The sequence below is a fragment of the Primulina eburnea genome, chromosome 5 (assembly GCF_022965805.1).
Source record: "Primulina eburnea isolate SZY01 chromosome 5, ASM2296580v1, whole genome shotgun sequence".
In the NCBI taxonomy this organism is placed as follows: domain Eukaryota; kingdom Viridiplantae; phylum Streptophyta; class Magnoliopsida; order Lamiales; family Gesneriaceae; genus Primulina; species Primulina eburnea.
The window spans coordinates 5,217,578-5,234,941 of record NC_133105.1 but is presented as its reverse complement, the minus strand read 5'-3'; the positions used below and the strand labels follow the sequence as shown (position 1 = coordinate 5,234,941).

Here is a 17,364-nt window from a genome sequence, read left to right as displayed (position 1 = left end):
ATGGCAAAAACTATTGTTAGACGATTTCACGGGTCATATTTGTGAGACGGATCACCTATTTGTATCATCCATGAAAAAATATTACTTTTTATGCTAAGAGTATTACTTTTTATTGTGAATATGGGTAGGATTGATCCGTTTCACAGATTAAGATCTGTGAAACGGTCTCAGATGAAACCCACTCTAAAATAATTTGAAGGTTATTGGATTCCATCCTCCTTTTTTTTTTTCTTTTTGACAAAACTTACCTTAATTTTTTGGTTACCATGTTTTTTTTTCCTTTTGGAAATAAAAAAAAATGTATGGTTAATGAACAATTAGCGCGTTTATCGTTGTGGATTTAGAGATGTTCGATTGAGTGGGTTTTATGTGAGACCGTATGCTAAAATAATATTTTTTCATGATAACTCAAATAAGAGATTTGTCTCACAAATACGACTCATGAGACCGTGTCCGTCTCACACAAGTTTTTGTATGTTGGATTTGGTGCAGAACATTTAAATCGATACGAACCAAATCATGTTATTTTGAATTTGATTGGATTGTCGAAATTGGACATATGGTGGAATTAAATCGATTCGAACCATTATTTTTGAAGCATATTGCACAGATGGAATTGGCTAATTCATAATTGAAGTTTATTCAGGAAAAAATTAAAATTACATTAAATTTAAAAAGAAAAAGAAAAAGAAAAAGAAAGAAGAAGGCCATTATATTCATAAAAGGCCAGCTGTGAGTGAGAGTAGCACATCAATTATGGGAAAGAAGAAAGGAGAAATATGGAGAAGACAGGCAAGAAGTCCACCATAGAAAGCAACAGCCAATCATATACGGCCACGTGAGAAAGGGCACGTTGTGGAGTTGTACAAGTTGTCGGCTAAATTAAGAAAAGGACAGAAGAGAGGCGGTGGCCCAAAGTTGAGATTCTCCACGTGGCACTATATTAGGGGCCAAGAAGATTCTGGAGATCTGAATAGAAGAATGGGGAATGGGGCCGTCTGGTGAAATGGGCGGTGGAAAAGCAGTAGACGCCGCATGTGGGAGCGGCGTAATGTGGGGCCTACATCAACGTGACCTGTCTAGCTACGATGGATCAAGTATAATTTCATTTTAATTTGAGCTCAACCTTTTGATTTGAATAATATCGTCAAATAATAATATTTCAGGTTAATTTCAAATTTATTTTTGAATGACCAATCTATTTATGAATATTTTTAAAATTTTCATATTAATAATTTTTTGGCAAAATAGAGTCGAAAAATATTTTGTTTAAAAAAACGTTTAGGTTAATATTATTTTAAGGGTTAAAAATGAATCATGGTATTTTTGTCGATTAGTATAATAACAAGAGTAGATCTCTTGTGGGACGGTCTCACAAATCTTTATATGTGAGAGGGGTCAATTCTAATGATAATCACAATAAAAAATAGGCAAAAACTTGTGTGAGACGGTCTCACGAGTCATATTTTGTGAGACGGATCTCTTATTTGGGTCATACATGAAAAATATTACTTTTTATGCTAAGAGTATTACTTTTTATTGTGAATATCGATATATTTGACCCGTCTCAAAGATAAAGATTCGCGAAACCGTCTAACAAGAGACCTACTCTAAAAAATAATACTTTTTCATAAACGACTCAAATAAGATATCTCTCATAAAATACGACTCGTGAGACCGTCTCACACAAGTTTTTGCTTAATAACAAAATAAAAATAATATGATTAGTAAACTAGGAGATCAAACAACATTCCAGTTCACTTTCTTCGTGATTTTCGTACGATTTCTTCTTTTATATGTTTTATTTTATTTTTAATAATTTTTAAAATGAATATATGTATGTCCACTTCTCGATTTAAATATCTAAACAGAATATATATATTTCTAAAATATAGTTCGATTTTGTATTAAACATATAACATAATTAGATTCTATTTATAAAATCATTTAATATATAGTCCACAAGAAAAGGTGTGAATTTTCGATTGCCTTCTGAAAAGGGATTTTTTTATTGTTAAAGTTCAAATATTAAAACATATTATATTTCGTTTTAAACAAATTGGCTAGAATGAGTGCATTTATTTTAATTTTGTGTCAAGTTTCTAATAATATCTTTTATTAAATATATTCATGTTTTGAACAAAAATAATTATAGCGTTTTAAAAAAATTATAATGATATATTTCACAATTAAACATATCATAATAAAATAAAATTATTTCAACATTAAAACATTATATATAAAATAAAAGTATGATAAAATATTTATCATTTAATATAAGAAAAAATATTATTATATTATTAATAATGCATATAACGGTGGGACGAGTTCACTTAAATTGGGATATGCTTGTTGACCCCGTAACCCATCTTGAACAAGGGAGTTTAATATGGGGTAGATTTTGTTTTTGTTTTTGTTTTTGTTTTGTTTTTTTTTTTTTTTTATGGGGTAGAGTTCATTGGCATCCCTGATTATAATTATACTATCACAGTAGATTTCAAATCTTTATGAAAAATTATATTTTTAGTCTGATATGTGTCTGTTTGCAAGTTTAGTACGCCCCAAATTAGCTTATCGTATATGTAGATTAAATATGAAACCCGCCGCCCAACCTCATTTGGTCCTACAAATCCGAAAAGAGAGCCTTATCGTATATGTAGATTAAATATGAAAACCCATTTGAAAACGATGATATCAACAATTTAATAGAGTGAGTGGGTCTTATGTGAGACCCACTCACGGATCATGATCCGTGAGACGGATCAATCATACTCATATTCACAATAAAAAGTAATACTCTTAGCATAAAAAGTAATACTTTTCCATATATGACCCAAATAAGAGATCCGTCTCACAAATACGACCCGTGAGACTGTCTCAAACAAGTTTTTGTCTAATAGAATACCTTAACAGATGTATTTATTATAGAGATTTATTAATTTTTTAAACATCTCATTTTTGTGGAGTTCATATATTTTTTTAGATTACAATAAAATTTTCATAAAATCTTGTAAATTTATTTTTGTAAACTTTTTTATAAACTTTGTGAATTTTACAATTTATTATTTTGATTTATTTAATGTATTTAAAGTAATAATTGAATATCAATAACTTTCATTTATTTAAAATATTAATCAATATAATTTTTTTTAACTTATTGACAAAATATAATAAATAAATTATTACTAAATTTGTTCATATTAAATTAATTCATTCAAATCAACTAAACATGTTTATTTAATTAATAATATATTTTTAAAATCAAAATTATAATAATTTCATTCATTTTAAGTAAAATTTTATATGAATTTTTAATATGAAAATAAAATAATGAATTAATTAATATATACATACATTGTATGTATGCAACTTGAGTATATAAAAATCTAGATTGAATACCGCTATATTTTAAACTCCACAAATGTCGATAAAAGTCTGAAACCAATATACCTCCAAAACTCGTTCAACCAAATGCCCAAAATATCCTAATCATTGATGATATGCGGGCAGCAATATTTGAAAGAATGAATAAAATGGAGAATGAATGGAGAAATATTCTGCAACACATCAAGTTTTAAACAACTCCTTACACATAGATTTAGTGAACTTCCAAAGCACACAACTCATTTTGATTTTGTGCCATTTCATCCCTGTGAAAAAGATGACTCGGGTGGCTCTTCTGCAGGCGGGGGAGCCGTACCAAAGTCGATATTTGGAAAGACTCCCGGAGGTCTCTCTCGAGGTTGGATGGACAGTAACTGTGTTGAATCACCCACAACATCAGCCCATCCATAATGTGGTTCGGCCCTTCGATTACAAGTTAAAACACGTCAGTTTATGTACGAGGAAGCACAAGAGACATCAAGTATAGAAGATGGAAGAGTTAAATATGATAGGGAACAAGACATACTCGTAGTATGTTTCTTCATCTACAACTATATCCCAGCTTTCTCCGGTTGTACTTTTGCCATACTTGTGCACTTTGCTGTAAAATAAATTATATATTGTCAATTTCTATGTTCAGGAGTAATATTGCATCTTTGCTGCTGCAATTGATACAAAGGAGACAATGGAGGTGCAATTGGCTACGAGCGGAATTGTTGCAAGAAAGTTTCATTAGAAACATTTTCAAACAGAGAATTCTTGATAATCATCGTAAAGGAAGCTAAGTTTACTAGCAGAGAAGATTGGTTGTGTACCACTTACCCGTTCCCAAAGTGCTCTTCTCCCCATGTCCTTGACCACCCTATAATTTGGACAGAAATCAATAAACAAGGAAAAAGAACATCACCGAGCAAGTCCACTTGATCAAAAGTAAATCGATTTTTCTGGCATACTGAATCATGATTAGATTAATTCATTTAATGGAACTTTAAGAAAGGATTTGTACAATTAATTAATAATACATATGGGTATCAAAAACATGTTCTTAGTTTCAGGATGGTGAACATATGTGCAGAACCAGGGTTCGGATAATTAATACTCTGTTTTATTTGATTGCTCGATATGAATCACAAGATAATTGTGTTCATCTTTCCACATTTACGTAGCATCATGATCCATAAAACTAGCGAGTTACATATGACAAAAACTTGGGTAATTAAAGGGACTACACGGACTACACTCCAGCACACAAATGACCAAGCATATGTTTGTCTATTTGCCATACATATAAGAGTGGATGACGTACTTTCAGCACTAGGTGATACGTGCCATGTCTCTCCTTGACGTGAACCTATGCTGGCAAAAAATTTCTCTTCCCACTTGTCTCCCCATTTGGTTCCGAGTTCAGTCTCTGCCCACTTGTCAGTCCTGGAGATGAGACATCCCATGGTATACCGTTTCAATCCGATTTAAATTTTCATGCACTCCTACTCACAATAGACAATAGATGAACAGATGCTAAACCGATGAAGCCTAACAAGAGAGCTTTTCTTTCTTGAAAAATTATTCAGCAATGAGATTGTCGCATATAACAGTGCAACTGTAGACACCTAGGAAGTTATCAAAACCTTGAATAATCCAAGGCAAATAGACGCCAGGCCTAAGGAAGGAAAAAGAAAAGGGTGGAGAAATACCATTTCAGGACTGATCCCCTTCCATCATAATGCTCCCCCCACTTCTCCCACCATGATTGTTCATTTAATCTACCATATTTTTGGGCACCTTTCTCAGTCCAGCCTTTGGCATCATACTTTTCCCACCTGCATAGGACAGTAATTAAATTTCATGTAGAATTGATCATCAAATGCAAATTAGTTAATGATACTACTAGAATTGGATATAACTTATCTCACCAATTTTCATACCATCCAGCATTTTCAGTCCCTGATTTCGCTTGTTTCTGTGCACTCCGTTCAATCCTAGCTAGATTACTGCAGTAAAATAAATTGGTATCTGTGAGGATGGTAAAAGTACATAGAGTCCGCAAAAATGTCTTCTTTTATAGTTTTTAAAATATGAATTTTGCATTGGTGAATTCAAAGTCAAACCTCCATTCATCTTGGTGAAGAACTTCTCGCCAGGTTTCCCACCAAGAGTCTCCTTCTCCATTTCTTCCTGATTTCTCAACACCTGTATCAGATCAACTGAAAATAAGCACTTCAAGATGGCATGAGATCCTGAGGGAAACAAACCTAACAAAGAATCTCTTTTTATTGAATAACCAAAACAATCCGTGTTCAGTTGAAAAAAGTTCATAAAGAACCGAGTGCCAATACCTAGCTCTTTGTATCCGGTCCAATCACTTTTCTCCCACCACTGTCAAGGAGATCAACAAATCCAATTAAATGCATCCACCTGGGATGATACTTAATAAGTTCATAAAAAAAGAGGCATATTTGCATGTGACTATCTTGCACCTGGTAATATTAGGAACTGACAAAGTTTTCAGTTACTTCGAAGTTCAAGAATACAACTCAGAAGTTAAACACATGAATTCATTCAAAAATTTCAGGAGACATTGAAACATAGAGTGTTCACATCAAGAAAAATTTTGAGAATGCTTAATAATTTAGTGGTTGTCATGTTCGCCCCAGAGGAACAACAGGGCTACCTGGTTAGGTGATTGAATAGTTGATATGCTTTATAACCAGTCTATTATCCAGTCAAACTTCTGTTGTTTTCCAGGATAAAATATTTGAAACCACAGTTTTAACTGTTCCCCAAATCCAGTTAACAGGATAGCCAATAGCAAATATTGTTAAAAAACATTATACGAACGACAAATTGTGAAGATATGCTGAAAATTTGTGATTCTAACAAGCTCAGGGTTAATCATAGATTGATATGCAGTCAGATACAGTTGTGCTCTTCACCTTTCTTTTGTGAATTAGATACTTTTATAATGCATAACCTTAATATAATTTGGTCATTCTGAATCCCGAAAACTTTAGATTAGAATATTATGGTTTCAGCAGCACAAACTTGATTCTGGATAAGATTTTCAATTGTCAAATGGCATTATAACACCGCAAAGGAGTTTTCATGCGATGAAGTGTACAAATGTTCACCAATAAAAGCCACAAATCTTCAGACTGCGGAGAAGACCCATTTTCTGAGTAATACGGCTTTGTTTTGATTTGACTGGAATATAAAAACAAAATTCTGTAGAGAAAAACAAGAATACAGTGGAGCAATGTTCCATGGTTTAATTGACACAGAAAATTCACATAATCAAATAGCTTCACATGTTCAATGCATTAAAATAACATTTACAGCATTCATATACCGTTTCTTTCCATTCTGAGGTGCCATCATGGCTTTGACCTCCCATCCGTGTCCATCTACATCTGTAACCATTGTCTCCAAGATCTTCTCCACTTTCACGGAACCAAGTACTACCGTCTTCATTGGTTCCAGATTCATTGACATTTTCATTTAACAAACTTATACCCCAGTCTTTCTCATTTGCGATTCCAGTATCTACAGCAGAAAGAGTATTACTTACGATAAATGAAGCCAGTTCATAAAGAATCGAACACTGTAATCAAATATGCGTTGACAGTTGATCGAGATTCTTCGACACTTCCGATTTAACAGTTGTTATCGAAGCCAGAGCTAGAAATTACAAATGTTTTACCTCGTTTGGGGGGAGAATCTCGGGACTGAGGACCTGAATTTCTTGGCGTGCATCGGAAGAAGAACTTCTCTTGTTTTGAAACAAACCGAGATCTACAACATACCAAGATACATAACTTTTACTTCAAATAAACAAATACATCTATCCTTCATCACGTAATTGGAGAAGGAGGATGTTTAATTTACCCAACTGACAAAGATATACACTAATGCTATCATAGTTATTCTAATCTATGCTAATAACCATCATCATGATCAAATATGCGTGATTTTGCTGAACGATACTATAATTATTGTAACGCTCGGAAGAGAAACTGATATTTAATTTTCTAGTTATTGTCATATAATAGATAATCACCGGTTGGGCATCTCTCACGCATCCTACATTTCCAGAAATTTTAAATAAGCACGTCTATTCAGAGCCTATCTTATTCTTAGACATCCACTTGTTACTCTGAAGGAAAGAACATACCAAATGAATCAACGACCCAAATCATACAGTTTTCGACTTCTCAGACTACGAAAGACATCGCTAGTCTACGTAGAATTCATAAACGGCAATTCTCAGGTTGATCTCATTTGCCTAAAAGCCTCAAGCTATATTCTAACAAACAAGTCACATCAAATCAAATCGTAAACTGTCAGAATTAAATCAAAATCAAAGAAAATATTAAGCAGCCTTTTACGCCCAAAAATCCAAAACAATGAGAGTCACTACTCTATGCAGAAAGAAAGACGAAACCTTTTTCTTGTCATTTATGCACTGAAAAAAGAAAAGGCCGAGTAAAAAAGGCTTACTGAGAAGAAGCAAAGGGCATGGCTGGGGCCATACCACGATAATTTGAGCTCTTATTCGGGTCAAACCGGCGGTCCTCGAACTTCTCCACGCTCTTACCCGACCCACTAACCCTCCGAATCTCCGAACAACAGCACTTTACAATTCCCTCCGCCAGAGACCTCCTCTTCTTCCCCCGCACCTCCAGAACCACTCCATTCTTACCATTGACGAGCGCCACGTCAGTTCTCCTCAATAGCCTCACGTTTAACGGCGTCGCAAACCCCCTTGCAGCCGCCATGCCCGCCTTTCAAAATTTTACATCAATGCCGTTAAGCAGCAACAAAATCTGGCTAGAGAAGGATCAATCCTCCTCGCTTCCGGAAAAAAAAAGAGGGTTTATCAAATGCAGATTGTTTAACCTAGAAACACACACAATTCTTGAGAATTGGGTTTATGGAAAGAGAGATAGGCGGGGAAAGGAAGAGAAACGCAGGCATTGGTGCAGAGATAACCGGATAGAATCGGAGTGCTGCGTTTTCTTGATCTGCGGTATACTTATATATATTCCAACAGCAGCGGGGAGTGAATGGAATTGGCGTAGGGTTAAGTACGGAAATCGGATTGAATTTGGTCAGTAAAATGATAAATTAAATGAACGAATTGGTGGTGTTAGATCCGGCAACAGAAAGGGCTGCGAATACACGAGGGGGGCAGTGGGTCCCTTGAGCACCGCAATTGATAAGCCACCTGTCATAATTTCACTCGTTATTGTGACTTCGAGTTCTACTGGCTCGACCATTAACCGACTATAGAAAAGACGAAGGTCTCGTAAATCTTTGTTTATGATATTGATCCATTTTATCGATATTCACAATAAAATGTAATATTATTAGCATAAAAAGTAATATTTTTTCATAGATGATGATCTGTCTCACAAAATACGATCCGTGAGACTGTCTCGTACAAGTTTTTTCTGAAAAAAAGATAGGTCCGACTCTACTCGTTCTCCGTTACTTAGCTATCGTTGCACACATTATGTGTGTGTAAATTAATATTATGGGTTAAGTTTATGTAATTTTATTTTTAAAGTATTTTTTTAGCGAGTTTAAATTAACGGATTGGTAAATACAAAATTTAAATGGATTTAAAAAAATAAGATTAAAGAATTATGATTTTGAAAGCTTTGTCTTTGAACAAAGAAAATGAATGTGTAATTTTTTTAGACTATATTTGTAATTTGATGTTAATGTCACATTGACGAACCAAATCGATTAGTACAATTGCATCAAGTTTAATATATAGTAATAGATATAATAAATAACAAAAATCATGTGTGTTTGTCTTATGAATCAATTTTATTATATATATATATATATATATATATATATATATATATATATATATATGATCAATTTGATTCGTAAATTATTTATTATTTTTATTTTAAAAATATTATTTTTCGTTTTAAATATCGATTGATAAAAACTATTTCACATATATATGTCCATTAAACAGTTGTATAGAAAACCTAATGCTACTTGTACATGAATATGCGTGTATGAGTAGCTACTAGCATCCTATCATATGAAAAATCTAAAATAAATAAGATTTCATACAAATAAAGACTGATAAATTATCCAATTTTCAAAAGGCAAGGACATTTAACCTCATGTGTTAAAGAAAATTAACATATTTACATCATTTAAGTGATTTTATGCTTGATTTTCAAAAACATAAGATTTTAAATTAAATTAATATTAGGCAAGAAGCTTTTCGTTTTTTTGAATTTCTACAAATTTAATATATATAACATCAAGTGTAGTATAGTTTGTAGGAGGAGATCTGTACCGGATTTCAAGTTGTATGTCGTACCTTTGTTTTTTTCAAGTGGCAACTTTTTTACTAATGTGTTTCTGGTTTTGGGTTCCAACCATTTTACCAAAATAAGAGAATAAACTAACAATATTTTTGCAAGTCGTCCAATCCAAATAAAAGAATAAACTAACTCTATGAAAAACTTAAAAAATTATTATGAAATTTTTCTTTACAAAATTTTGCAAATTCATGAAAAAAAAACCTCAGAATTATAATTTTTAAACATTTACAAACACTACCTTAATATCACCCTCCAAATACGCTCACTTGACGACTGTTCGTGACGCAGGTGACGACGATCAAATTAACTGTGTATTGTCTACGTAGATCTGTTTACCAGCCAGGTGAGCTCATTTACGGACCAAGTGGACAATTACTAACCAGTCGAATCTCGCGTGCAAAATTTACGCGACTCATTTATTTTAGCTGCATCAACCACAAGAATATTTCTTAGCGGGTTACCGGGAGCCAAGTGGGCTCTGGTGGGCCTCCGACAAGACGGGCTTTGGAATTAGATTCCAGATTTCTAGACACTTATTTGAGATAATGATAGCGGAGATCCTATGTCTTCCGTCTTAATCATTACTTGCATTCCACGTGTCAGAACCAAATAAAATGTTGGAAAGGAAAATGGATAAGATTAAAAGTCGTGTATGCTTACGTGCTCGCTCGGAGGATGAGTTCCTGGTGGAAAAGAGTGACACATGCTGATGACACGAGAATGACTAATCATTTAGAGGGAATTAGGATAAGCTTTACGCACACTATATATTTTTGCAAGTCGTCCAATCCAAATAACAAAATCTCCGACAACGCTGACAGTTTCTCTTGTTTTTACCTCTGGTCTTCGAGTGTGCTGACACCACAATTTGATCATAACCACGAAAATTATTGAGTTGCTCCTTAAAGTAACGTAATTAAAATGCTTGTCTATAAATGAAAGGACACATGCCCGAGGAGACGAGAATGACTCATCAATTACGTGGAATTAGGATAAGCTTTACGTCACTGTATATTTTTGCAAGTCGCCCGATCCATTTGGAGAAACAAAGAGACAAAATTTCCAATGATGCTAAACGGTTTCTCTAGGTTTTTCCTCTGGTCTTTTGACTGCTCTGGCCACAATTTGATCCTAGCCATGAAAAGTATATGAATTGCTCCTTGAAGTAACGTATTTAAAATGCTTGTCTAGAAATAAAAGGGAAAAGAAACAAAAAAAGATCGGACACTTTTGCATATCCCGAGCTTTCCGATCCAACCAAAACAAATTTCGCTAGTCCATAAAATCAATGGATAAAATCAATGGCTCCTCACTTTAATAAAATTCAAAACTTATCCAAACCACGTTTACAGTGTGAAGGGATAAGGAAAGAAAAATCAGCATACCATATGACAGATGGGACCGATGCGACACATTTCATGGTCGTCAATAATAGCAGAACTTCGCAAGAAACCTCGTTGAGATTAGATTTAACAAATGAATAGCTGATATGCGATACAAAAAGAAAATCAGCAACTGGATTACGTATGTCGCACCCACTAAATCGTTCACTTCATAGTTTAGGAAGATGAGGTTTGATGGATTCCACGACCACCTGCAAAGAGAGAACAAACTTACAGTAACCAACACTCCAGAAGAAACTCGTGAAAATTGTATAACCATAGCAAAAAAATCACACATATTAGTCGAAGTAGATATAGCGATGCGTCAAATAAGGGGAAAAAAACTTTGAGCGTATAACATAAATCTTAAATTTGGATAGGTAATCTAGGAAATCAGCAATCTTACCCTCCCATCATAAGACAGAGACGCAAATATCCAAGGTTCTCGAGAAGTCCAAGCAAGACCTGAATTAAAATGAGCTGTTTATTAGATTCAGAACTAAAGCCAAAAGCAAATCAAGTTTGCAAAGTTACCATAGACACTGTCTTCATAATCACTGTATGAATTGAGCAATGGATCTGTACTCCGCTTTGGCGGCCCCACCAAGCTGCCAGAAAATGACATTACCTATGACTTATGAGCAACACTAAGAAGCGCTGTTATGGAAACAAGTCCTGGTAATTAAATGAACAACAGACCTACTATCTGATGTCAGCTCATCACTGCTTGGAGGAGAGGCAAACCACAGATTGACAGCCGAGTCAGTTCCAGCACTCTACAAAACCTTTGCATCATCAGTAAAACATCAGTATATAAAAAGAGAAACTCACATCTGATCTGGAACCCAATTTCATATGGAAAAATGGATTTGCTTAATCATATGATATGGTGATAAAAACTCCGTCAAAAGCATCTTCACAGGGGCAACGACTGTATAACATCCTGCGTGCATAAAGAGAGTGGGTGTGAAGGATTTGTAGACAATAAGGAGCAAGAAGGTACCAGAATTAGGCCTTGATACTCAGGGTTACATTTTACTGTCCAGGTCCTGTGAAAAAATTTCGAATATCACCATTAAAATCAATTATGAGAAAATAGCAAGTGATTAAACAATCTTATTCAAATGACAAAGGTACTGGTATACAATTAGTAAACAAATGCAAAAGAAAGAAAAGAAAATATATCATTTTTAAAGAACAAACAACTAAAAATAACTAAAATAAACAGAAGTAAAGGTATCCAAAGAAGATATATGTTTGAAACTCTCACATAAATGTTAAAAATATAAGCTAAACCAACATTTGATGCTGCAAAAATTTACCAGTGCGAATGTCCAGGGAGCTCTGAAACTGGGAATTTCAGCTTCCTGAGGTCCCAAATATGTATGCCAGACTCATCTTCTGCAGTTACCTGTGAAATTAAAAGGGTCTTATGGGTTAAGAGATGGACAACGTGTATGTTCTTCAACTTGCCATATTGCAACACTTAAAAGTAGTCTAGAATGGGACTGCTTCATTCATCACCAAACCCTGATATTTCTACAACCAAACGATAATTTCTAGGCGTGGCCGGTGGCTCAAAAGACAGAATCGAAAAAACTATGATGGGAAGTGTGCTTCGAAAGAGAAAAACGTGAGCATGCCATACAAGACTGATTTGTCCAACAGCGAAGAGTTTAAATATTGCAATGTAGGTTCAAGTTTAGATGATTCTAAAAGTTGACTATTCCCTTTTTACCAAGAAAAACAAGATCATCTGAAGTAAAAGATCAGGTAAAATTTATTAGAAAATTCTCGCAGATGAAATGGTCAAATGAGATTTAAGGAAAAAGATGAGCAGTGGCAGTTTAATGTAATCTCATGAACATATTAGACATCGGTATACTATGCCCAAGGACCTACTTGAGACTAGGACAACCTTTTTTTTTTTTTTTGATAGGAAACATAGGACAACCTATGGGTTTGAAATGCACTCGTGAAGTTTTCATGGTACTTACAAGCATGTACCTCTTTTTCATGTTGTAGTCTACATTGCGGACATGAGAATGCTCAATGGAATCCGTCTTCCTGCATGCACGAGAATCATAAATAATAGTCACAATCAAAATGTTTGTTTTCAAAATACGTTGTCAACTAATTAAACAGCTAATAAATTTACTATATCAATATTAGTAAGTGATAGCGGCAGGACTGAAATTTTACTTATACCATTCATGGCAAACTCGAATAAGCAGGAAGTACCAAAGTAGATTCTCATTGCAAATGACAAAACCGCAACAAGGCAAGAAAAAAGAGGGTTGTACTATGCATTACAGCACTGAATAAAACCAAACTGTAACTATACGCATAAAAGAATCATGAAACCAATTTAATAATCAAACAATCCACATACTGCATAACTTGAATATGAAGCTAAAATAGGTTCCCATTAATTTGTTTCTTAGAAATATGCAAAAAAGTTGAATCAAAGTTAACATACTTCATCGTCCTCAAATCCCACAGTTGTACCGATGATTCACTTGTCAATGAAACAGAATTGAAGTCATGAGGATCCCAGGCACCACCAGATAGATAATGAAGCATGCCCACAGATTCTTGTGATTGTACCTAGATTACACAATAGACAATGGATAAGAATTATCCAGAACATAAAGGGGTCATTAAGTGGTTCAAGATCCCTATTTCTGCGACCAAATGCATGTTGAAACACATCATGATGCAACATGGAAACAAATCGATGTTGATAAAGAACTTATGGTAACTCGTGACTAAATCTTCTGAACAAATCAAAATGGAGAACAAGTGATCAAATAAAACTAGCATCGCAATCTATTTGATTGCAAGAAGTGTAGCAATAATTGAACTTAAACCAAGGTAAACAGAAACTGAGATGAACGTATAAAGAATAAATTTAACTTTTTTGTGAGAAAAATAGTGGAGTGAAACCAAGGTAGGTCAATATAAAGATTGAATGAACGTTATAATTTTCAAAATTGAGAATGAAAAATTCAATAAAAATTATTGGCAACAATAATTCACATTTGCATCTCACATAGATATTCCATGCATTATAATAAGTGTACAAATCACATTTTATTATGAAGAGATAATGATTCTGAAAGAGTGAGAGTCATGAAAACAGTTGATTAAGAAAACTGAAAAATCCATTCCAACTCACATTTCATTATGAAAAGATAATGACTCTTAAAGAGAGAGCATTGCAAAACAGTAGACTAAACAAAATAACTCAGACCAAAGTATGCTTATAAAATCAAGTCCTGAGGATAATATTCATAAACAAGTTTTAAACACATTTCACCTAAGCATTCACAGCCATTATTTATCCAGAAGCATATAACCTGAAGGCATCAGTTGTACAGATGACACAAAGCACGACTACAAATAGGAAAAATAAATAACCATTTTTGACAATTACGAAAAAGAAATTAAACCATCTTCATGTGAACCAATAAGCACAAAACATGACATACTGAGAGGAGATGATTCAAATCGTCATCATAGCACATTCTCGCTAGTTGCGGTGTAGGCTACATGGAGAGATGATTCAAATAAATTAATATTTCTTCGCTTTCTTTTGTTCACAAAACAAAACTAAGGAATCACCAACCAAATTGAATTTGCATAGATCTTCATAAAATCATAAAATGGCCATACAATTGGGTCTAGAACCATAATTATATTGATATCTTTGCCTATAGCACCAATTCATTTTCAAAAGACGGAACTTTCTGCAGAGAATTTAAATCATGTTGCTCGAGAAACAGTGAAATCACTTCAGGCAGTATTTCAACCCTTGTCATTACCAATTCTTTCAACGAGGCTATTTTTCCCTTAGCAGCTTCAACTTTCATTGGGGAAGATGTGAGGAGGGGCCCAAATATAAGGGGGAAAGTCTAAAATAAGATTTTCCAACAACCTAGAAGGACCATACATAAAGTCAACCATTTTTCAAAAGTAGGGGCAGTGAAGTAAAAACACAATTGACTAAAAACAGTGCTAATTCCATAGTATGTTGTCTATAATAATCAATTATAAAGCATCTCTGTCAATTGTAATGATGAGTTATGCATACCTGAGCAGTCTTCTTCGAAATATCTAAGCTCCACAAGAAGAGATTCTCCTCATCAATACTAACCAACTTGTCATGCCTTCCAGTGGGCCACCAAAGTACACTGCAAATAGTAGCAATATCTTTCAGTATATAAAGTAGAATTGAATTGCTAGAGCAGAGGAATTCCAGCAAAATAAAGGATCCGTCTTGTCCAAATTACAGCGTGAGTCCAAAGAGCATCAAAGAGGAAAAGCTCAGGTTAATAATAAATTAAGTCCTAAGGATCTTCACAATCTATAAGTGTACTCAATGTTCAAAAAGGAAGACATTCTCATTTATGGTCCTTCCAATCAATCATGGGACATAGTCGTCAACTGCAGTATCTGTGATTCAAAATTAATAGGCCATGTAGAAACAGATTGCCAACCATGATGTTCTACCAAACCATGAAACTTAATCTAAAATTGTATCAATTGATGATGCAATTTGTGGATCAATACAGAGTGTAAAACCCATATCAACTTTCATTAGCTCACCAAAGTCAGCTACCACGAACCTAAAGTTTTTTTTCCCACAGTGATATTTTACACCAACTGAAGAAATTGAAAAGCAGGTATTAGCATCGGGAAGCTTCTAAAATCTGAAAAGTAAATATATCAGCAATTCGTGGGAAATATAACATTTTAGCTTTCTTTAGATAAGTTGCTTCATTATATGCAGGCATTTCAAGTACTCAACACAAACTTTCAATCACAAGAGTGTCATATTCACATTATATAAGGAGAAGAAATGAGAAATTAGGCAAAATGCTAATAATTGTTACAAATCCTGGACCAGCTCATCTATTGCTGATCCACAAAGAAAGATCACCTTCTAATCTTGCAAGTATGAGAATCCAGAGAAGCAATGCGTTCCAATTGAGGGGAACTCAGCTGGCCGTATAACTCAGGAATTTGCCAGACCACTGCCTCATATGTTTCCCCTTAAAAAACACAAAGCAAACATCAGCTAAACAGTAATCGAGAATAAACCATATGAAACAGTCTTGTACTTTTTTTTAAAGTGAATTCAGCTGTTAAAGAATCTATGTTTAAGAAACTGTTCGTGAACAATGTGATAGATTTAGTCAATATGACTTTCTCCTGCCTATGAAATAAAAGTTCACACAATAAAAAAATAATGATAACACATAAACAAGAGCAAAGGAATCAGGTGGAGGTGAACAGCATAACATTAGGAATTGGGAAATATCCTATTTTTGTAACTAACTGTAACCAATTTCAAGATGAAAGGCAAAAACTAATCAAACTCTAGTAGCCTGCTAATTATATCAACATTCTACCATTTCTTAGCTTCTCGAGTCCAGTAAGTGTTTCAAATTAAGAGCTTAAATGCAGTTAAAACTAGGCTACATTAACAATTCAAGCTCAAATAAATTTATACGATGGGGATCCCAAAAACTTGCTTAATTTTTAGTCATAACCAGATTTTACAGAAAAAATCTAATAATTGCATAAGCTAGGATAATGAAGCTCTGTAATAATCTGAAAGTGAGTGTAAACAACTACCAGAAGAGAAAACAGTAGAAAATATGCGTTGATCGAAAGGACAGGATGCGAGATCCCATATTTCATTCGGATGCGAGAACAAACCCTCGCAGATCAATTCTGTGCCACCAGAAGAAAGCCTTATCAAATGTACCTGCAAATTCACAGATTATTTTGATCAACATCTTCCGAAATCCAAACTAAAACGGCGCTAACTGAGCTCGAGTAAAGATCAACACATACTTCGTTTTCTTCTTTAAGGCTAAGAGTTCCTGTTAAGAAACTGGTGTGATCTACATCTGCTTTCACATCGGAAATGCACCTCGCCTACAGAAATTAAAATTCCATCCAGGTTTCAAATCTTTTCACCAAGTTATGTTTAGTAGATTCAGGAGATCTAGAATTGACCTGATATTTGAGTCCATATCCAACGCCGGTTGATCCTCCTTGCATTGTACAGCAACTCCACGATTCAGGAAAAAATTGCCAAAATATACTTGAGCGATGTTTTGAACCTCATATACATATTCCTGAACTGTGGGCTACATCTGCAGTTGAAACATTGGATTGGGCTGATTGTTAAAATTTTCGAGAAGGCCCAATTTTGGATCTGGATCTTGGATCTGGAT

General features: G+C 34.2%; 2 protein-coding genes across 3 annotated transcripts; both read right to left on the bottom strand.

Annotated features, from left to right (window-relative positions):
- Positions 1-3,404: 3,404 nt before the first annotated feature.
- On the bottom strand, positions 3,405-8,481 carry LOC140832622 (protein EARLY STARVATION 1, chloroplastic-like). Its single transcript, XM_073196737.1, has 11 exons — positions 7,879-8,481; positions 7,082-7,173; positions 6,731-6,924; positions 5,721-5,760; positions 5,493-5,574; positions 5,298-5,375; positions 5,079-5,204; positions 4,691-4,812; positions 4,207-4,246; positions 3,911-3,985; positions 3,405-3,807 (listed from the first exon to the last, which is right to left on the bottom strand). The coding sequence occupies exons 1-11, from the start codon at positions 8,154-8,156 to the stop codon at positions 3,645-3,647; spliced, it is 1,290 nt and encodes a 429-aa protein (XP_073052838.1). The 5' UTR covers positions 8,157-8,481; the 3' UTR covers positions 3,405-3,644.
- Positions 8,482-10,153: 1,672 nt separating this feature from the next.
- On the bottom strand, positions 10,154-17,241 carry LOC140832621 (WD repeat-containing protein DWA2-like). 2 transcript variants are annotated; one of them, XM_073196735.1, is made up of 15 exons: positions 17,144-17,241; positions 16,979-17,062; positions 16,757-16,889; positions 16,059-16,170; positions 15,210-15,309; positions 13,596-13,723; positions 13,114-13,183; positions 12,439-12,527; positions 12,120-12,165; positions 11,816-11,892; positions 11,651-11,724; positions 11,523-11,581; positions 10,716-11,328; positions 10,497-10,589; positions 10,154-10,417 (listed from the first exon to the last, which is right to left on the bottom strand). In XM_073196735.1, exons 1-13 carry the CDS (start codon positions 17,186-17,188, stop codon positions 11,287-11,289), a joined length of 1,059 nt encoding a protein of 352 aa, XP_073052836.1. In that variant the 5' UTR covers positions 17,189-17,241; the 3' UTR covers positions 10,154-10,417; positions 10,497-10,589; positions 10,716-11,286. The 2 variants fall into 2 exon arrangements, with proteins under 2 accessions (XP_073052836.1, XP_073052837.1); XM_073196736.1 differs by lacking the exons at positions 10,154-10,417; positions 10,497-10,589 and having other exon boundaries at positions 11,028-11,328; positions 11,651-11,726; positions 11,821-11,892.
- Positions 17,242-17,364: the final 123 nt, after the last annotated feature.